General features: G+C 40.5%; 1 protein-coding gene across 1 annotated transcript in view; it reads right to left on the bottom strand.

Annotated features, from left to right (window-relative positions):
- LOC122324912 (solute carrier family 22 member 23) overlaps positions 1-5,076 on the bottom strand; it is a 15,667-nt gene extending 10,591 nt beyond the window's left edge. Inside the window, exons 1-3 of the mRNA XM_043219659.1 lie at positions 3,975-5,076; positions 1,099-1,202; positions 875-1,029 (exon numbers count right to left, since the gene is read on the bottom strand). Coding sequence (XP_043075594.1) covers positions 875-1,029; positions 1,099-1,202; positions 3,975-4,373 — 658 coding nt within the window. The 5' untranslated portion in view covers positions 4,374-5,076. The remainder of the gene's footprint in view (positions 1-874; positions 1,030-1,098; positions 1,203-3,974) is intronic.
- Positions 5,077-14,434: the final 9,358 nt, after the last annotated feature.

Below are 14,434 nucleotides of genomic sequence, written 5' to 3'. Positions count from 1 at the left end.
ACACACACACACACACACACACAGCCTCTGAAAAAGCCACTTAATCAGCATCACTTAATGTCTGCTCATCAGAAAAACGCTTTCTAAAGCACACAGAGAATTAAAGAGAGCACGTGAATTAAAGCGTGTGATTAAACGAGAGACTGGGAATATATATTTATGGTATTTTGCATTAAAAAAAATCTATAAAAGTCTATAAAATAAAGCCTCCAGATATTTTTTTTTTTTTTTGCAATTCTCGTTCTCATTCTAATTGTAGTATTAAATATAAGATTATTTTTGTTGTAAATGTAGTATAAATAGTATTTATAATTTATATATTAAAATTATGTTTTGATTGATTGTTTTATATATATATATATATATATATATATATATATATATATATATATATATAGATACACAGATACACACACACACACACACACACACATATATATATATATATATATATATATATATATATATATATATATATATATACACAGTTAATCACATCCATATATATATAATTGCTAACATAATATATGTGCAGTTAATCACATGTATATTTATTATTTGCATATACATACATTAACTTTGTATATTTATATGTATTCATACAAAATACATGCATGTATATGTTTTATGCAAAATATTTATTTAGATATTATAATATTTATTATAAATATAAATGATACATAATAAAAATGTAAATGCATAATAACACATACCGTATGTGCGTGTATTTATATATACAGTAAACATGTACAGTACATGTCAACAAAAACTTCTGTTAAATGTGACTGATCACAATTAATAGTTTGAAAGCACTATATATTCATGTAGCAGAGATCCTCACAGCCTCGAACCGAAGAAAGAGAGTCAGACTCACTCAGGACGTAAAGCGAGAGTCTGATCGCCGCCAGACAGAAGCCCTCGAAGAAGCGGAGCGTGCTGAACATGGCCATATCCACGGAGAAGGCCACGGCCAAACCGAACACCAGCACGGACAGCACGGACACCAGCAGCACCGGGATCCGGCCCAACCTGAGACACACAACACCGTGAGAGAGCCGCGGACGCCACCGGGCCCCGGACAGAGAGACGGTGACGTACCAGTCTGCCATCGCTCCCATCAGCAGATACCCGAAGATAGAGCCCACCAGCAGAGAGAACTTAGCGATGTGAACCTTCCACTCGCCGTCACACACCAGAGCCCACTGCAACACACACAGAGTCACACACATACTGCAGTGTACAAATATTATACATGATTATACAGTACTTTATACAAAAATACTCAATAAATTAAAAAAAGATCATATAAATAAAAATAAAATATATATATATATATATATATATATATATATATATATATATATATATATATATATATATATATAATATATATATATATATATAAATATATATTATATATATATATATATATATATATATATATATATATATAAATAAGGTTATATATATATATATATATATATATATATATAGCATTAAAAATATTTTTATTACTGCATTACTACAAATAACTGCATTAATTTTATCTGAAATATTATACATGGTTATAGTACTTTATACAATAATACACACTCCCCAAAAAGATCATTAAATTAAAAAAATTATATATATATATATATATATATATATATATATATATATATATATATATATATACATATATATAATATATATATATATATATATATATATATATATATATATATATATATATATATATATATATATATATATATATATATATACTATATAACTGCATTCATTTTATCTGAATATTTATACATGATTATAGTACTTAAATATATATATATATATATATATATATATATATATATATATATATATATATATATATATATATATATATATACACACACACACATGTATAGGTTTTATGATGACATTATATTTCGCAATTCTGACTTTCTTGCTATTCTGACTTTCTATTTCGTAATACTATTTCTCTCATTTCTCACTTTATTTCTTGCGATTCTGGCTTTATTTTTCGCAACTCTGTCTCGACGCCTCGCAGATCTAAAGCTATATCTCGCCATTTTAAGCTTAGATCCCCCGGTTCTGTGACAAGCCTGAGATAATAACATGCCAAAAGGCTTCACGGGATCTAGTTCAGAATGAGAACCACATGCTTCATTTACTTTATTTATTAAATGTTCCTGAATCCTGAGAGAAACGTCACGGTTAGCTTTTTTCTCTTTTCCGTCCTCTCGCGTGAAGTGGACGGCTTCGGTGCGAACCGAGATGTGCATTCAGCTTCATGTGTGACGTGATAACCACGGCAACCACGACTAGTTGAGACCGAGGCGTTCACACACGCCGATGGTTACTCGCAGACTGTTCGTGACCGTGTTCTCGGCGGGCCTCGGGGTTATCTCTCTGTTCGCTGGGGTGAGCGTTCAAGCGGTTATCTGCTCCGGTCTGGAGGGCGTGACGCTGATAGGCACGCTGTGGGTCTAGCGATACGCTCACCAGAGAACGCGAAGAAAGAAAGAAAGAACGCGTGGAAGTAATATCATGAAAGGAATTAATTAAAGGAATAAATGACCCTTTTGTTGACATGGCGTGCAAAAAAATGCAAAGTGACGAGGTTAAAAGTCTAAATTACTGCTTAAAATATAAACAACTTAACATTCTTTAAAAAAGAAATTAGTAAAAAAAATTTTTTTTTTTTTTTTTTTTTTTTAAAAATCACCATTTTGACAATAATTGAGACATACTTCAGACTTAAGTCAAAGTTATGACAAGGCTTTTATTATAATTGTGGCGTTTTATCTCATAAATGACTACAAATTGGACTACAGAATTATGATTTAGTGTCATTATGCCGTAACTTTATTGTTATAATGTCGGTTTTTTTTACCTGTTTGGTTTGTGTATTTCTACATCAGGATTATGACCTTTCACGTCACTTACCAAACCACAGTCAGGCTTCGGTGGTGCGATGAAGAGATCTATATTTAAGCCAGTCGTTCTTTCTGCAGTGTTTTCGCAGCTAAGCCGCCCCAGTCCCCATCCACTTCCATTGTACAGAGAAGAGCAGCGTGAACATTCTGTCAAACCTCTTAAAACGCATTCCAGGGGTGAAAAGAAAGTCGTACGTGTTTATCAGGACGCGAGGGCGACTAAATGCGACCGATTCTTACCGATAACGCATTTTTAATTTTAGGTGAACTATTCCTTTAAATGGTATTAATGGCATAATTTTGACTCATCAGAAGTATAATCGCGTTATCGTTTCGAATTATTTTCCCATTTATATTCGTACGTCAGAATTATGACATCTAGGAGAGCGAGAATGGGCTTCGGTTGTGCGATAAACAGACCTAACGATCTTTCTCTCGCCCCAGTCCCCATCCACTTCCATTGTACAGAAAAGAGCAGCGTGAACATTCTGTCAAACCTCTTAAAACACATTCCAGGGGTGAAAAGAAAGTCGTACGTGTTTATCAGGAAGCGAGGGCGACTAAATGCGACCGATTCTTACCGATAACGCATTTTTAATTTTAGGTGAACTATTCCTTTAAATGGTATTAATGGCATAATTTTGACTCATCAGAAGTATAATTTAGTATCATAGTGTTATCATTTGGACTTATTTTCATACATCAGAATTATGACATCTAGGAGAGCTCGAGTGGGCTTCGGTTGTGCGATAAACAGACCTAAATTGATCTCAACGTTCTTTCTCTCGCCCCAGTCCCCATCCACTTCCATTGTACAGAAAAGAGCAGCGTGAACATTCTGTCAAACCTCTTAAAACGCATTCCAGGGGTGAAAAGAAAGTCGTACGTGTTTATCAGGACGCGAGGGCGACTAAATGCCACCGATTCTTACCGATAACGCATTTTTAATTTCTGGTGAGCTATTCCTTTAAACGGTAGCTTTCCATCCGCCGGAGGGAATGTTTTCCAAGGGCATCCGTCAGAGCATCTTACCTTGGTGACTACATTCTGCTGCAGTCCCGACTGCAGCTCGAACCGCCACTCGGAGCACATGCACGCCGTTACGTTGCTGCCCTCGGCGGCGGCGGCGTCGTTCCCGGTCGCGATCAGATCGAACATCTCCCGAACCGCGCTCGTTCTGTTCTGGTCCGGACGGACGCACTTTCTTTCCGGTTGACCGAGGAGAAAGTGGTCCGAGAACTGGCTGAACGAGATGAGGAACGCCGGGATCCACGTTAGAGCCACCAGGCGCCGCTGGTACCTCCCAAAGCCGCCGAGGAACGGCAGAACCACGGTGTCCACCTGCGAGAGACGCGCGTGCGGCTCGGACTGCGACACGCTGCCGTTCTCCGCCGGCGACGGGTCGAGCCCATCCAGCTGAACCGCATCCATAGCGCGTCGGTTTGCGCGTCGGCTCTTTGTCTGAAAATCACACTCACACACGCTGCGGGTCGGCGCGAATCCGGTCTGAACGGAACCCGCTCTGAATCCGAGCTTTGATAATCCGGCGGGCGCGATGATGCGCAAGGGGCCCCATAAGGTCTTTGTCGAACCCGGTGGTCACAGCGCCATCGCCGCGCTGCGGGATGCCCAGCTCTGCGCGTCTGTGCCCGGTGGTCTCCAACAGGTCCGCAGGTAACGCAGCTGGCGCACAGGTGTGGCCCGCGTATCCATGCTTGAATCCCGCTGTACTCACATCAGGGACGCTGCTGAGCCGATCCCACCCAGCGGCCGCGCACTAGCTCATAAATAACCCCTAAGAGGCGAAGGCTCGGTCCCTCAGCGCGCCGTTTGCACCGGCGATCGTGCACCGAACGCGTCCAGAACGCAAGACCCGCCCTCTTCGCGTGAGCTGTCCTCCGGTGAGCGTGATTGGACGAGAGCAACAAAGAGCCTTTGTGTGGCATCTGCCCCCCATGAGCTCAGGGCAGAGACACTTCGGTGGCCTTCTTCTGTCTTTATTTGTGTTTGTGAGTGTTATCTGTATGCGTGTACGCCTGACGCAATTTCAGTTCTGCGTGTGTGTGTGTGTGTGTGTGTGTGTGTGTGTGTGTGTGTGTGTGCTGTGCATGTTGGCAGAATTGACAATAAAGCAGAATTGGTACTCCTTTAACTTTAACGCATTTATGTCCAGTTTCAAAAAACAGATACCTACTCAAAAATTCAGCTATTATGAATTATATTATAATAAAGTATTTCAATAGATATGTGTATAGTATAATGTGCATTATGCATATACTGTATATTATCTTGTCGAATAGATAAATAAATGGAGGTGAATATATATATATATATATATATATATATATATATATATATATATATATATATATATATATATATATACATGTATATAGCCTATTGTATTATGAGGTATTTTTATAATATCTTGCCATGAATAGACATTGATTTGATTTAAATTTATATGATTTTATAATGGGGGAAGGAAGACAGTGCTGGGCATTAAACATTGTTATATTGTAATATTATATATTTTAATGTGCATTATACTGTACGTTAATGTGCCAAATAAATAATTAAATACATGGGAATGAAATATTGATTTGAGTTTAAATTATTGTATAATGAGTGGAGAGCATTAAGGATTATATTATATTATATTATATTATCTTGACATGTAAATAAATAAATGGAAATTAAAAATTAAATTGAAAAAGTTATTATTATGTGGGTTATAAAAAAGAGTGCAGTGTATATTATATTATATTATATTATATTTTAATGTGCATTGTGTACCTTACATTATCTTGGCGTTAGAATAAATTTAATTGTCATTAAATATTGATTTTTAAATATTTTATGTAAGAAAATAGTGTCATATAGTCATACATTTCTATTGTATTGCTTAGTTTTGAGAGTTTATCACCGAACTATAACATTATAGCAAACACTACAACAAATCAGCTTTTAAAATAATAGCTTTTGTTAGTTCATGTCGAATGTTCCATTCGCTCTGGTTTTCCTATTTTAATAATGACCGCATGCAGTCATTGAAACATCTCCATGTTTTCATTCATTCCGGCGGAGCACCATATGGCCTGGCACGCTCTCGTCTCTCAAAGCTTCTCCTGGAGATGTCTGCTGTCCTTGGCTCGCTCCGCCGTGGATTATCCTCTGCACCCAAACAAGAACAAGTTCAGCACTTCAGAACACAGACCGTACTTCACCGAGCCGAGCCGGCGCCGGTGACCTTTCGTGACCTGCAGCTGCTTTGCGCGTGCGCACATTTAGGTCTTTTGAAATACGAAGTAGAGTAATAAAGTGGAATAATCAGCCACCATTTCTACGCGCGCGCACACACACACACACTCACACACACACTCACACACACACTCACACACACACACACACACACACACACACACACACTCACACACACACATCACACACACACACACACACACACACACACACACACACACTCACACTCACACACACACACACACACACACACACACTCACACACACACACACACACACACACACACACACACACACACACTCACACACACACACACACACACACACACACACACACACACACACACACACACACACACACACACACACACACACTCACACTCACACACACACACACTCACACTCACACACACACACACACACACACACACACACACACACTCACACTCACACACACACACACACACACACACACATACACACAAAACATAAAGTAAATTGCCCCTAAAAAAACAGGAAACAACAGGGGGAATGCTTTACATATTAAAAGAAAACAAACCAATCGTATGTTTTACAATGGTGCAATTTGAACATTTCATTTTATTGCGAAATAGCACGAAATAAATATCGAACTTAAAAAATTACCACTAAAACTATTAAAGATTGGGGAAATGGGCGGGGTTTGGCGCTCTGCCCGTGTTTTTAATTGGTCAGCCGCAGCTAAAAAATAGAGATTCTCTCAATATATTTATGTATTTATTTATGTTTGTGTTTGTAGGTGAATCCGTTTGCTGGGTGTCGTTATCTATCGGTCAGGCTGCAGCAGCGCGTCACGTGGTGCCCGTGTTTGTTCTCAGCGCTGGACAGGACGAACCAATCACAGTCGTTTGTGATTAGCAGGCGCGGGTTTAAAACCGTTTAGCGTCAACAAGGACTCTCCGCAGCCCGCGAAGCCAAACAAAACGTCAATTAGTTCAATAAACGCGTTGTCTGAACACCGACGAATAAACTAGAGCAGGGTGGCGGAGGTTTGTCTGCGTTGGTGTTTATCGACCGGCAGATGGCGCTGTATGCTAACGAAGAAGAGCGGAACCTTTACATCACACTTCCGGTGCAGTTTTGGCTCACGTGACCGCTCTTGTGCGTGCGTTATATCGTTCCCCGCTTCATATTGCGCAGCAGCGGTTACAGATAAAGAAAATAAAATGTCGTTTAATGTCGTTTTAAGATTTTCTAGACCCTCCACAGACTGTTTGCAAGAAAGCATGAGGCGCAATATTTTCTAGAATGACATTATCTGGTGAATTATTATCATAGCATGACTGGAAGAAGCAAACCTGGTCATTAGAAGCAGCATATTTCTGGTCATATACTGTATAGAGATATTTGGTCTAGATATTTAGATCTAGATAAGTCTGGGGCCAAGTTCATTATCTTGATAAGTGTATGAGTGTATGTGTTTATTATAAACACAGCTCTATACCTTTTGTTTTATAGATTTATCAATAAATCAATTAGTAGGCAGTTTGATCATCTGCAATAAGCATGCCATAAATAATCATAAAAATAAATTATTGTATAAATAAATTGCTTTTATGTAAGAGATGAACAGAACAGAAGAGAAAATGAACAGAAGAGAAATAAATGATTAAATGGATACATTTATAGCATTGGCATGTTCATACTTGTATATCTGTCATTACCTTAGCTATTTAGATGCTACGCCAAGATACCACACGCAATACTATACTGTGGTTAAACAAACAGCCCAAGCGTATATGTTCCATTTATTTGTCTTCTTTCAACAGAATCTCTCTCTTGTATTATTGATGACCTGAGCGTTCAGCTGCCAGATGCCACTGAGAGACATCATGTGTCCAGAAGAGGAGCGTTATTACACCGATAGAGAGAGAGAGAGAGAGAGAGAGAGAGAGAGAGAGAGAGAGAGAGAGAGAGAGAGAGAGAGAGAGAGAGAGAGAGAGAGACAGAGAGAGAGAGAGAGAGAGAGAGAGAGAGAGAGAGAGAGAGAGAGAGAGAGAGAGAGAGAGAGAGAGAGAGAGAGAGAGAGAGAGAGAGAGAGAGAGAGAGAGAGAGAGAGAGAGAGAGAGAGAGAGAGAGAGAGAGAGAGAGAGAGAGAGAGAGAGAGAGAGAGAGAGAGAGAGAGAGAGAGAGAGAGAGAGAGAGAGAGAGAGAGAGAGAGAGAGAGAGAGAGAGAGAGAGAGAGAGAGAGAGAGAGAGAGAGAGAGAGAGAGAGAGAGAGAGAGAGAGAGACACAGAGAGAGAGAGACAGAGAGAGAGAGAGAGAGAGAGAGAGAGAGAGAGAGAGAGAGAGAGAGAGAGAGAGAGAGAGAGAGAGAGAGAGAGAGAGAGAGAGAGAGAGAGAGAGAGAGAGAGAGAGAGAGAGAGAGAGAGAGAGAGAGAGAGAGAGAGAGAGAGAGAGAGAGAGAGAGAGAGAGAGAGAGAGAGAGAGAGAGAGAGAGAGAGAGAGAGAGAGAGAGAGAGAGAGAGAGAGAGAGAGAGAGAGAGAGAGAGAGAGAGAGAGAGAGAGAGAGAGAGAGAGAGAGAGAGAGAGAGAGAGAGAGAGAGAGAGAGAGAGAGAGAGAGAGAGAGAGAGAGAGAGAGAGAGAGAGAGAGAGAGAGAGAGAGAGAGAGAGAGAGAGAGAGAGAGAGAGAGAGAGAGAGAGAGAGAGAGAGAGAGAGAGAGAGAGAGAGAGAGAGACAGAGAGAGAGAGAGAGAGAGAGAGAGAGAGAGAGAGAGAGAGAGAGACAGAGAGAGAGAGAGAGAGAGAGAGAGAGAGAGAGAGAGAGAGAGAGAGAGAGAGAGAGAGAGAGAGAGAGAGAGAGAGAGAGAGAGAGAGAGAGAGAGAGAGAGAGAGAGAGAGAGAGAGAGAGAGAGAGAGAGAGAGAGAGAGAGAGAGAGAGAGAGAGAGAGAGAGAGAGAGAGAGAGAGAGAGAGAGAGAGAGAGAGAGAGAGAGAGAGAGAGAGAGAGAGAGAGAGAGAGAGAGAGAGAGAGAGAGAGAGAGAGAGAGAGAGAGAGAGAGAGAGAGAGAGAGAGAGAGAGAGAGAGAGAGAGAGAGAGAGAGAGAGAGAGAGAGAGAGAGAGAGAGAGAGAGAGAGAGAGAGAGAGAGAGAGAGAGAGAGAGAGAGAGAGAGAGAGAGAGAGAGAGAGAGAGAGAGAGAGAGAGAGAGAGAGAGAGAGAGAGAGAGAGAGAGAGAGAGAGAGAGAGAGAGAGAGAGAGAGAAGAGAGAGAGAGAGAGAGACAGAGAGAGAGACAGAGAGAGAGAGAGAGAGAGAGAGAGAGAGAGAGAGAGAGAGAGAGAGAGAGAGAGAGAGAGAGAGAGAGAGAGAGAGAGAGAGAGAGAGAGAGAGAGAGAGAGAGAGAGAGAGAGAGAGAGAGAGAGAGAGAGAGAGAGAGAGAGAGAGAGAGAGAGAGAGAGAGAGAGAGAGAGAGAGAGAGAGAGAGAGAGAGAGAGAGAGACAGAGAGAGAAGAGAGACACACAGATTTGACAGAGAGAGGAGAGACTCACAGGAGAAGAGGTTTTTAGAGAGGAGAGAAGAGAGCAGACAGAGAGAGAGAGAGAGAGGCAGAGAGAGAGAAGAGAGAGAGAGAGATTTTTAGATTTTGCAGAGAGAGAGAGAGTTAACCTGACAGAGAGAGAGAGATTATCAGAGAGAGAGAGAAGAGAGATCTAGATCTGAGAGAGAGAGAGACAGAGAGAGAAGAGATGTATATTTCACCAGAGAGAGAGAGAGAGAGAGAGACAGACAGAGAGAGAGCAAGAGAGAGAGTTTCACAGAGAGAGACAATGAGAGAGAGAGAGAGAGAGAGAGACAGAGAGAGAGACAGAGAATATCTATTCAGAGACTAGAGAGAGACACATCTATCTATCTATCTATCTATCTATCTATCTATCTAGAGCAGAGAGAGAGAGAGACAGAGAGAGAGAGAGAGAGATCTATTTAGAGAGATCTCCAGAGAGAGAGAGAGACAGAGACAGAGAGAGAGAGAGAGAGAGAGAGAGAGAGAGAGAGAGAGACAGAGAGAGAGAGAGAGAGAGAGAGAGAGAGAGTGAGACAGAGAGAGAGAGAGAGAGAGACACAGACAGACTGAGAGAGACAGACAGATGAGAGAGAGAGAGAGAGAGAGAGAGTCTTCACAGTGGTATGATAACAGAACTCATGCAGCTCACACACACATGTTGGTATTTGTGGTTTGTGGGGACTCCTCACAGGCGTAATGGTTTTTTATTCTGGATAAACTGCATTGCTTTCCTTCGCCAACCCTCCAGAAAACCGCAGGCATTTTTAGATTTTGCAGATGTTCCCGTCATTAACATGATGTGAACTTCTGAACATTCTGTGGTGTTTGTGCGTTGTCTCTTGGTTACCTGAACGTTGAGGCAACATTCTGTTTCATCCTTTTTGAAACAATGTTGCATCTGAATGTTTTCTGAATGTTCTCAAACAAGTAGTAATATTTGTCAAAACGTGTGTGTGTGTGTGAAATCTATCTATCTATCTATCTATCTATCTATCTATCTATCTATCTATCTATCTATCTATCTGTAGGTTTGCCTTGCAGTGTGGGTGTGTTGCAAGACAAAATATTTGTTTCATCTCCACCCATGTCAAGACTCACAGTACAGAGGAAGCCTTCACACACTCCATGTGCACACACATTCACACACGCTTCCACAGACACACCCATTTACACTCCCAGTGGAAGTTATCGAGGCAGACTACTTGTTTTTGTACACACACTAGGACATGTGCATAGGCACACACACAAACCTGGCTGCAACACCTGGATGTGTGAAAGAGTGGAGAAACACCTGGCTAAATACTGTGTGTGTGTGCTATGTATGGGCAGTGTGTCATGTATGTGTGTGTGTGTGCTGTTATTTATATCCATAACATTTAACAGGCTGGACATTGTAGTGACTGTTTGTTTTTTGTTTGTGTGCCATGATTGTTGACATGTATTTAACTGCATCTGAAATATTTATGTCCTTGTAGAATATTTATTTTAAGTGGACTTAAATAAATCGGTAAAATGTGTGTGTGTGTGTGTGTGTGTGTGTGTGTGTGTGTGTGTTAGAGAGAGAGAGATACAGAAGGTCAAGGGTAAGAGACTTTCTATGCAGTGGAAATAAAGGACGCATACATCCAACATTTACATTAATTAGGTGAATTTGCTTCAGGACGCTTTCTTTGTGTTGCGGCGCTTTTACAAGCTAGCTGTAATAACAGAGTACAAGAAAGAGTTGTTCCTGTAATGCATGTGGCTTCAACACTATATTTCTAACCGGATCAAATACAATCAAATTGCTAACACATGAAAATAATTAGTCTGCATTAAAGTGTTTTTCGCTTTCTTTTCTTTTCCCTCAAAAATAGCAATTTGTATCCAATAAGATGCACGAGATATAATCTTGAGATGTACTGTTTATGTTTATTTAAGATAAACTGCATGCCATAATATGAAACCAGTCTCATCGAGATAATGAAATTGTCAAATTTGATTGCAAACGCGTTTAATAACCTACCAGTCTAGTTAAACTCTTAATGTAAAACCATTCTAAAGCACACTTAATGATCACGCATGACCTCCTTTGACAGCGTGGCTTTAAATGACCTGCAAGGTCCTGAAAAAGAAAGCAACCCTAGTCCCGAGCCGTCCTGAGCTCACAGAGACGCTCCTCCCGAAGCGCTTGCCGTCCCCTAAAGCTCTGGGTCTACAGGAAAGACGGGTTTTCCTCTGAAGGAGCCCTGCAGTCAGTTTCTGTCGCTGAGCTGCTCCGAATGAGCACGAAACGCCCGCGGCACCCGATTGAGGAAGCGCTGGACGGGCCTGGCCTAAATGAAGCAGGTTCACACACGAGATCAGACGCTTTGAGTCGTGGGTGCGGCGCGTTTCTCCTCGCTTCGATTAACAAACAACGCAGCGGCCCAAATCATTTCTTTGGTCGGACTTTACGCTCTTCTCTTTGCTCTTCAGCTCTTTTTTTTCCATCGTTGTTTCAAACACTTTTATTATAACTTTGTAATTTATTATTTATTAATTTATAAATGATTAGATCTAGTGCTTAGGTTAAACGCATCTTTTCAAAAATAATTGCAAATAATGTAAATGTTTAACATCTTTTTTTTTTTACTTTTTTTTAGCATATATTTAGTTTCTGTCACTGTTTTTGTTCTTGCGGTATTTGAATATTTTAAAGCACATTTTATTTGACACGTTTTCACGATCTTTTTTTTAAATACCCCTCATTAAGCTTTTTTTTATTATTCATCGAAATGACTTTTTCATTTATTGAAATGATTTTGAACGTACCATGTTAACGTACCATACCATTAAGCATTTCTGTTTATTTTTTATTTAAGCTTTACTGTCTTTTCTATTTTCTAAAATCATTACAACTATTTTTGAAAACGTTAATGAAGTGATCTACCTTTTAAAACGTTTCCCTTAATTTAAGTTTATTTTTAAGCATTTATTTTATCAGGTATAAACTTTGCTGAAGCATTTGCAACAACCGCAACAAAACCCTCGTGTTATACTATAGTGCATGTTCCTGAAACCTTTTATTTATTGTAAATATTATGTCGGTGCATTATTGTTTATTGCTTCTAATAAAACACGTTATTCATATTAAATGCATGCGCATGCAAGCAAGAAAAGTGTTGCACAACTTATATACTTTCTTAATGCAGCATGTTCTTGTTTTGCATTGTATTTTTTATTTTGAATAGAAATAGATGAAGTCACATCTGAGACACGAAACACGTCACATTACAGAAGTGAACTCTGTTACTCGTTGGGTTTAATAATGTGATCGGAGCGCGCTGATGTGTGTGTGTGAGTGTGTGGGTGTGAGGGGTGTGTGTGTGTGTGTGTGTGTGTGTGTGTGGGGTGTGTGTGTGTGTGTGTGTGTGTGTGTGTGTGTGTGTGTGAGAGGCGTGTTCGTCCAGACACGCAGTCGTAGTATTTCACAGCTGGACGCGTGAATGAGCGCATCTGACCACGCGTGCGGTCACTAACGCTCAGAGAGAGGCAGAGTTCCTGTCAGGATCGAGGCTCAACCAGCGCTCTGGGCACATTTCTGAACGTGTTTACTGCGTGTCTCGGCCTGACGCTCATTCCTCCACACACACACACACACACACACACACACACAGCGATCTCACCAAACCTCTGACTTTCACCGAACGTGTAATCGGAGGCATTCGTGAAAACACTTTCTCAAGAACTGCACAGGCTTCTTGCATAAGAGAAATCAGTCATGAGAAGCGGTTTAGGAAGGACGTCTCCTGAGAAAAACGCCCTGGTCTTACGATTAAACCGCATTGTTTAGCATTGCTGCACTGATTGTACAAATGCAGCTTTGAGGAAATGGTTCCCCTAAGATGAGCATTTTCTGAATACTGACTCCCCCTCAGATCATTTAGGATTAGGATTAATATGTTTCTTCATCAGGTCTGGAGAACTGTATGTCTCAGCAGTGGGAGTGAATGGGTGCCGTCAGAACGAGATAGCTGATAACAACAAAAACACTATTTCTTCATCAGATCTAGAGAAATGTGTCTCAGCAATGGAAGTGAATGGGTGCCGTCAGAACGGGAGAGCTGAGAAAAAACAAAAACACCATTTCTTCATCAGATTTGGAGAAATGTGTCTCAGCAATGGAAGTGAATGGGTGCCGTCAGAATGAGAGAGCTGATAACAACAGAAACACTATTTCTTCATCAGATCTGGAGAAATGCATGTTTGAGCAATGGAAGTGAATGGGTGCCGTCAGAACGATAACATCACAATAACCCTAATAATCCTAATATTAACTGAAAGTCCATCTCTTGTTATTTTGGGCTGTTTAGATCTGCGCAGATTTCTCGCCCGATTCAGACCAGAACACTTCTTCACCGGAAGAAGAATTATTACAGACTTGTATTTGCGTTAACAATATCTTTATTAATCACATCTTTTGCCTTCTCCAGATGTTCACTGATGGACCGGAGTGCTGTGGATTATTCCGATGTTTTTATCAGCTCTCTCGTTCTGACGGCACCCATTCACTTCCATTGCTGAGACACAGGTCTGATGAAGAAACACACTTCCTCCTGATCTCGGTTGCTTCCAGGATGCTACTTTTTTGGGGGTAAACTATAACGTTTTGCTGACGCACACGGACTTGCTCTCCGCTCTAATCATTTTCCCAGAACGCCAAGCG

Source organism: Puntigrus tetrazona, chromosome 20 (assembly GCF_018831695.1).
Source record: "Puntigrus tetrazona isolate hp1 chromosome 20, ASM1883169v1, whole genome shotgun sequence".
Lineage (NCBI taxonomy): Eukaryota > Metazoa > Chordata > Actinopteri > Cypriniformes > Cyprinidae > Puntigrus > Puntigrus tetrazona.
The sequence above is the reverse complement of the archived record's forward strand: the minus strand, read 5'-3'. Positions and strand labels throughout refer to the sequence as shown.